At 32.2% G+C, this 8,725-nt stretch overlaps 2 protein-coding genes across 2 annotated transcripts; both read right to left on the reverse strand.

Annotated features, from left to right (window-relative positions):
* Positions 1-1,344: 1,344 nt before the first annotated feature.
* On the reverse strand, positions 1,345-2,313 carry LOC148122514 (olfactory receptor 10AG1-like). The gene has a single exon (XM_087903904.1). The coding sequence runs from the start codon at positions 2,311-2,313 to the stop codon at positions 1,345-1,347; it is 969 nt and encodes a 322-aa protein (XP_087760030.1).
* A 4,907-nt stretch (positions 2,314-7,220) lies between these two features.
* LOC148122515 (olfactory receptor 10AG1-like) lies at positions 7,221-8,201 on the reverse strand. The gene has a single exon (XM_087903845.1). The coding sequence runs from the start codon at positions 8,199-8,201 to the stop codon at positions 7,221-7,223; it is 981 nt and encodes a 326-aa protein (XP_087759971.1).
* Between the last annotated feature and the right edge of the window lie 524 nt (positions 8,202-8,725).

Here is an 8,725-nt window from a genome sequence, read left to right on the forward strand (position 1 = left end):
GTGCTGTAAGACATTCTCTTCTAGTTATGGTGGCTTAAACAAGACTGTAATAATGGCAAAATCAATGGCCCTATTAACATGGAACGAGTCAAATTTCCTGGGATTCTAAACTTAGACAAAGAACTACAGGAAAAAAATGACTACTGAAAGAAGGAAAATTAGCCTCTCCTAGTGATTCACCCCTTATTTTTTGTCCAATGCAGTGTGGTCAGCCTTAACATCACTTATAGATAAATAACAAAAATGCATATAGCCTTTTGTATTTATATATAATGTGAATATGTATACATGTGTGTTTACTTGTGTTTTTGTGTGCGGGTATAGACCTACAGTCATTTTCATGTTAAGGATTTTACGTTCAAAGACAATGAGAAGCATTCAAAACAAATAGGAAATCTGTTTCTTTGTATATTGTAAAGGCTACATGTAGATGGTGTTCAAGATTCCAATATTAATACCTAGAAGAAAACTAGGAAGAGCAAGTTATGATATAATTGTAAATACTAAGGATTTCCATACCATATTAGGCATATTAAAAATTTCATTTCTTATATACAAAATTCTATATTAAACAGCAAAGTACTAAAATAACCCATATCACTCCATCATAATATCAATTCCTTAAGTGAATAAACAACTTTTCTTATTACAAAAAATATATATTAAAATATATTATGGTTAACAATTATATTTAGGAAGTATGTACATGTTTTTATTTTGGTGGTGTTCAGTACTATAATAAACAGATAGAAACAACAACAAAATTAAAACATGACTGCTTTGTAAATCTAACACACTATCATTCAGCTATTTTACACATAATAGTAACACAACCTTGGTTAAAGAAAACATCAAATCCATCTATCTTTTTATTATCCATCAACTATCTATCTTCTATCTACATATTTATCTATTATCTATCATCTATGTATCTATATATGTGTCTACTTATATATATCTAACACTTATGTCTATGTATCTCTATATATTTTACCCATGTATTTATCTTCTATCAATTATGTTTCTATGTATTTTTCTATTACCATCTATCTAATCACATGCCAATAATAATTTTAAAAAAGAGGCCATCATTTTGAGATGGGGATGGTAAAGGTAGCAAGAGAGAGGCTGGAGGAAGAGGTGTGGGAGACATAGAGGAAAGAAAGGGAAAGGGGAAATAATATATAACATTTTAAATAAAATTTTTTTAAATATATTTTTTTTAAAAAATATATATATTTTTAAAGTAAACACATGTTATGACAGGCACAGCGACCATGTAAAAAGAATCTACACAGTTGAAATATTTCTGAGTAGTGTGGAAGAAGCTATTCAGCTATTCATTCACTTATACATAAGACTATGGCTTGATATTTTAAGTAAAACTCTTCTCAGTGCTGCAATCGCATCCTTGTTCCTAAGACTGTAAATAAGGGGGTTGAGCATGGGGGTCACAACTGTATAAAAAAGAGAGAGTATCTGATCAGTTACTGGAGAATGAATCGACTTTGGCCTAAAGTAGTTAATGGTAGCCGAACCAAAAAACAAAACCACTACCACCAGACGGGAAGAACATGTGGAGAAGGCTTTTGCCCGCCCTGTGGCTGTTGGTAACTTCACAATAGTGGCAATGATTTTACTATAAGATCCAAGTATCAACATAAAAGGGAAAGCAACAAACCCCATAACCAAAATATAGACAAACAACTCATTCTCTGAAGTGTCCCCACAGGCAAGCTTTAGAATTGGTGGAATATCACAAAAGAAGTGGTCTATTCTATTAGACTGACAGAAATGTAAAGAGAATACTCGACAAGTTTGTCCTATCTGGACTGGGATGCCACCGAGCCAAGAGCCAATGGCCATCTGAGAACATTTTGTTGGGTTCATGACCAGAGGATAGTGCAGAGGGTTGCAAATGGCCACGTAGCGGTCATAGGACATCACAGCCAGCAGAAAACACTCAGTAGTTGCCAGAATTAGAAAGAACAACAATTGAAGAGCACAGACCAGAAGACAAATTCTTCTATCTTGAGTCCAAAGATTGTACAAAATCCTCAGAAGAGTGACTGATACATAACAGATTTCTAGAAATGAAAAATTTGCCAGGAAAAAATACATGGGCTTTTGTAGTGAAGGGTCAATTCTGACTATGACAATTATGAAGCTATTTCCTATTAAGATAATCACGTACATTATGGAGAGCATCCCAAACAGAAATCCTTGGACGTTGGGAAGTTCAGAGAAGCCAAGAAAGACAAATTGTGTCACTGTAGTAGCATTATCCTGTGGCTTGTTCCCTGTGTATTCCATCTGTGGGAAGATCAAATAAGAAATGCAATTATTTCCTTGACATTGTCTATAATTTTATCTTAACAGTTAACAGTATCATACTCAATCCCTGAAACCCAGAGAATAGACTCTCAAAAATGTGGTAAACTGTGTTATGGGGCACTAAATATGTCTGTGAGGATTTTGATTTTGATTTTGATTTTTGCTTTGTGACTATATGCTAATGTGTATATTAGTTATAATGTAAAACAAGGCATGCTACTTTTAATTCTTATCTACTCAGTGGCAGAACTTCAAATCAATTTTCCTTTATGCAATTGTTCTAATATTTAAGTTTATACTTTTATTCTTACCCAATACTTTATTTTTTGTATGTGTAATTATCACACTTAATGATATTTTTAAGTTTAATAAAGATTTATTTTGTTGTTTTAAATAATACTTTCATGCAATGTATTTTTCATATTTTTTCTTTCCCACATCCTTCCAGATCCTTCCCATTTCTCTACCATCCAACTTTATGTTCTTTCAAAGAAAGAAACATACTCTTACTTTCTCTCTCTCTCCAAATATGAAAAAGATAACAAACAAAAAGAATAAGACAATATTCATACAAAACAAAGCAAAAGTCCACCAAAATTAAAACGAAACATGATATTTGTTTGCCTTGCAAATCATCCTCAGCATGGTGAGCTGTAGGTATACACAGTGGCATTCCATTAGAAAAGACAAACTTTCTGCTCTCTGCCAGGTATCAACTGCAAATAGTTGTTTCTATAGTGGAGGGACTTTATGTTCCCTTCTGTTTTTTAGTGCTGGGATTTTGTCTGTTGCGAACCTGTGCTGTTGTACATGAGGAACATTTGTTATAAATTTAGGCAAGGACATATTTATCTAAAGGTTATTTTCTCAAATGTTCTTTACTTTTTTATTCCTTCACAAAGTCCTTCATTGCTAAATAATTATTAACTAGCTACCCTGTATAATGAGGTATTATTAATATGTAAACCCATGGTTACATTTCATTGTAAAGCAATAAAAATCAATATTTATACCTTTTACTCAGATTTTAAGTATGCTGTGGCATCCAACTGTGAGTTTAGGATGCAGAAAATTATTTTAAGGGCGGTTTTCCTGTATGGAATAACTCTTGAGACAGATAAAGTTTCATTGGCATTGAGGGTCAAAAGAAGATATAAGGAAAGTGGACATTTCTATGTCTGAATGTAGATCTGTTGTATAAAGGGTATCAACTGCAGTTATCATTGTGGTAATCCCAAATCATTGGAATATTCACCGGTTGTCCCTGTCCTTTCAGTCTCATTTGTTCCATTCTGTCTACTGTATTGTTTTAGTTTGCCAGGGTTCATGCATACATTTCTTATTTATCATAATTTATCATTTTATCTTTAGGCATGTATTATAATTTCACTTGGTGTCATATATATGTATGTATATATGTAGTGAGAGAGAAACAGAGACAGAGACAGAGAGACAGAGAGATAATGTACAATATGCATTAGGTCATATTTTCAGAAGATGCATACACGAATACATTGAATAGCATTTTCACCTCCTCTTAGAGAAATCACTCACAACTTGATTTATTTTCAGTATTTGTTGATTAATATTTAAACTAATCATTTTTAATTCAAAGAGAAAATTTAAAATCACAGCAAATAGGAGGCTGACCATCAGGAATATTTAAAGATTTATGTGTGATTGGTGTCCCAAGACATTAGTTCTAAAAGATATATATATATATATATATATATATATATATATATATATATGCTAGGAAGCTTGTGTTAGATATGAAGATGATTTTGAAGTTTTTCATCTTAAATATTAATGGACTAAAAGCAATTATAAAGATGTGAAATGAATTAACTGAAAATTTAATGAACAGAAACTGGTGAGTAATAGTTAACATTATGAAGGTATGATTTTATAATCACATATGTATAACACAAAATTTTCATTTTTCTACACATGATAAATTCATGTAGACATTTATTCATCCATTTATTTCAATATACGACCAATTGTAGATACAATGATGTTAAATTTTTTTCATTTAATTGAAGAGTAGGAAGTATTAGATTTTCTTAGTTTGTTTAGCCAAATATTTCTCCCAGAAACAACTTCCTTAAAAATAGCATAAATAGAGAACACTGCCTTATTTTGTTTTAACTTCATGTGCTTCTTCTTACACTTTTATCCATCATTGCTTACTGTTTATGCAATATAATGAATATCTACATTGAACTAAACTAGGTTTAGAGCGTTTTAAGGAAAAAGAAAACACCATGAACAGATTCCCTCTACATCTCTAGAATTCTTTTGTATTTATTTATTAAACTTCTCTGATTCTTCTTGAAAGGTTTTGGATGAAGGAATTTCACTTTTACACTGTTTAAAGAACAAATAATTTTACTCATATTTATGAATTTCTACATTTAAAACTGAATAGAAATGAAAAGAGAACGAAATTGTATGATTCAAAGCATTCTTACATTCTCTGTTGCTTGTTTGTTTGTGCTTCAGCTCTAACTCAGGGGTTCATATATGTCAAGCACTCTACCCCTGACAAGTGTCCTTAATACAGTCTTGGCACCAATTTCTTCAAATGTCTCACTATGCCTGGTTTTATGTTTCTAACAATTGGAAAACATTTTTGGGAACCTTTATAAATGAGTATTTACAGTAAGAAGTAGAAAACCAATAGTCATTTCAGGTAATTCTAGGAATATTGAGTTCATGAATTTTATATTTATTTAATTGGCATTCTTAATGAAATACTGACTTCTGTTACTGTAGCTATTGCTGTGGTTAAGAGTAACATTTAATATCAATCAGAGTTCACCAACTATTCTATTTCTCTGCAAAGGTGTGTTAATAATATTGAAGATGGTTAATAAAAATATTTTTCTTTAAAGCCCAAAGGAAATATGCTAATATTTACAGATTATTTTTTCATTAATATTATCTCTTTACAGTCAGGAACACTTTGGGTAACAGTAGGTGAACGTTCTTACCTTTATTAATTAATAACTTCAGAAACTGATGAAAAAATTAGTTAAACTGTGCTTCAAAATTCTGTTTTTGTCAGAGACTGGTATATATTATATTGGTGAAAAATACAGTGCAGTTTCTCTGGGAATAAATATCTTTTCCATGCTACTTTTTAATTGAACAAAACAAAATTTTTTCTTGCTACTCAGGGAGTTTAAATATTAATAAGTTGATTAAATCAGGAAAAAGTCCCATGGGCTGTAGAACTAGTCTTTCTGTTATGTGCGCAGTTATTAAGAAACACAAAATCTGACATCAGAAAGCCTAATAAAGTGGTTAGCACAGTAATTAGAGGTTTTATACTTTTATGTATTTTGGATAAAACCTAATGACAGTTGTATATAAAGAAAGAATTTTAATCTCCCAATCCTTTAGCTCATTTAAACCACATATTCACTTAGGTGCGTAAACACACACACACACACACACACACACACACACACACGCAAAATGTCTCATACATTGGATGATTAGCTTTCAACTGGTGGTAATATTTTATAATATTTGCAATAAAAGCCTACGTTTTTAAGTAGGTTACTGATGGGTTGTCATTGGTGCCGGCTTGTATAACTACTTCTAAAAAAATGCATTTGTATGTATCCCAATATTAACCATTTGCATACTATAGATAGAAATGACAATTTCACCAAAATTTCTTCATGTTTCTTCCCTTCAAATCGAGACACTATAAAACAAAACTGAAATTTATTCTACAATAACCAAATAATATATCATATATTAAGTTTTATAAAATTATTGATAATAGAACTATGATCTTTATAATTGAGTAATTTTTCTAATCATCATATACAATATTGTTTGAGGGTATTATATTATCATAGGCACTTATTTTTTCTAGTTAAATCACCACTATTGACTATAGTAATATAATTGTTATAAACTAGAGTGCTTTATTTGGAGCAATAATTTTTTCAAATATGTGAAGGATTAGAAACATAACTCTACTAAAGAACTTCAAAACATACAAATCACATATTGAGATATTAGAAAACAAAACAAAATTTAAGAGCTAATAAGAGTGTATACATCACAGAACCATTATGCAACATAAGAACAAACCATTCTGCCTCACTTAAGACAGTATGTGGCAAACCTGATTACATATTTTATCCCTATGTTTATGGAAACAGTGACTTTTGGCATAATTTAATATTCTCTGGATTCTCTACAATGAGTATTTTCCTTTGTTAGAAAGGTGTCCACTTTTAGAAAAACTACATTCTAATGCTGAAATATTGTTTGTAATTTTGAACATTCCTTAGATTGTAAATAACTATATGGGAAACAAAGGAAAAGTAGCTTTATTTTTATTATTACCTCACATATCACATCCCTAGCACAGTTTATCCTCCCCTCCAGTCTTCACACTCTCTTCCACACTTCTCCTCTCACCTAGATTCACCCATCAACATTTTCCACTCAGAAAAGAGAAGGCCTCCTGTGACTGTAAACTTCACACTGAATAAAGAGTTACAATGAGACTAGGCATATACCCTTTTGTCAAGACCAGATGTAGAAAACCAGTAGAGGAAAAAGTTCCCAAGGGGAGGTAAAAGAGTGAGAGGAACACAAGAACAGAGATTTTACTGATGATTCTTTCCAGTAGGCAAAGCACAATCATTTCTAGTTGACTTAAAAGCTTCTGTTCACACATATAAAGCAAGGAGAAACACTGATGTTTAACATCAGAACATGGCTAAAAGCTTGCACATCAGTATGAAACACAGAGTTCATTTAGAGTAAACCATTTTATTAATTTGTTTACAAGATGAAATTATGCTCTAATTAAATGTATAAAATATATAAAAATATTTTAACGGACATTATTTTTCTCACACTGATACCAATCTCATAAAAAATTTTCTCAGTGCCCCTGTGACATCTTTGTTCCTCAGGCTGTATATTAGGGGATTAAACATTGGAGTCAAAATGGTGTAAAACAGAGAAAGAAGTTTGTCTGTCCCCTCATACTTATTAGACTTAGGTTTTAAATAGGTGATGCTAGCTGATCCATAGAATAAAAACACAACTATAAGATGGGAAGAGCATGTGGAAAAGGCTTTGGTCCTTCCTGTGTTTGATGACAATTTCAGAATGGTTGAGATGATCCTGCTGTAAGATGCAAGGATCAACATGAAAGGGACAGTGACAATCAAGACAGCAAATATAAAAACCACAATCTCATTCACAAAGATGTTTCCACATGCCAATTTGAGCAGGGGAGGTATGTCGCAGAAGAAGTGATTGATTTGGTTAGATTCACAGAAGGGAAGAGACAGAATCTGATATGTCTGCCCCACCTGAATGGGAATCCCAATGATCCAGGAACCAACCACTAGTTGGGTACACATCTTGTGACTCATGACAACTGGATAGTGTAGAGGGTTGCAGATGGCCACATAACGATCATAGGCCATCACAGCCAGGAGGAAGCACTCTGTGGCCCCCAGAATAAGGAATAGGCACATTTGTGCAGCACAGGCAAAAAAAGAAATATTTCCTCTCATTGTGAAAAGATCCATAAGCATTCTAGGAAGAGTGACAGATACATAACAGATTTCCAGGAAAGAAAAATTGCTAATGAAAAAATACATGGGGGTTTGCAGAGTGGGCTCAATCCTTGTGATTAGAATGATGATTCCATTCCCCAACAGAATAATTATGTAGATGGATAGGAAGATTCCAAAGAAAAACCAGTGCAATTTGGGAATATCAGAAAATCCCAAGAGAACAAATTCCATAGGTAGAGTAAGATTTGTTTCGACGATTTTTAGTTTGTTTGCTCTCTGTAGGCTTACCAGTTTGAATTTCATTTTCCTCTTTTCAAACAAGAAGGAAGGTATGTTTTGGTCTATAACTTCTATTTTTCTGAATCTTGCAGTCGGAGTTTCTGTGCTCTGAAAATAGAAGGAAGAAATCAAAATGTAACCAGTTTTATTAATAAGGTCTTCTGAATGTATTTGTCACGTTAGATATATATTCTAATTGTACCAATGAAATCCATACAGATGCATGATTTTACTCACTTGCCCTAGCACAAAGATAATACGCACATACTTGATCTTCATGTTACACTATAGGGACAATTCTCTATCCTCCCTTGGTCTATCATAGCCTCAGAATTTGTTTAAGCTAGTTCCTGACTTTTAAAAACTTCAAAAATTTCAGAATATCATTTATCTTTGAATTTTAAAAGTAACCTTGACATATTTGAGGTTTTATTATTATTAACTTCACTCATGAATTTTTAATCTTGCATGTAGTCTGAGCTAAACAGGACTCAAGGTTTTACCTCATTTGGCAACGACTGGAGGAGAATTTCCAGTTACTTTTCGTG

Source organism: Myodes glareolus, chromosome 3 (genome assembly GCF_982192425.1).
Source record: "Myodes glareolus chromosome 3, mMyoGla1.1, whole genome shotgun sequence".
In the NCBI taxonomy this organism is placed as follows: Eukaryota; Metazoa; Chordata; class Mammalia; order Rodentia; family Cricetidae; genus Myodes; species Myodes glareolus.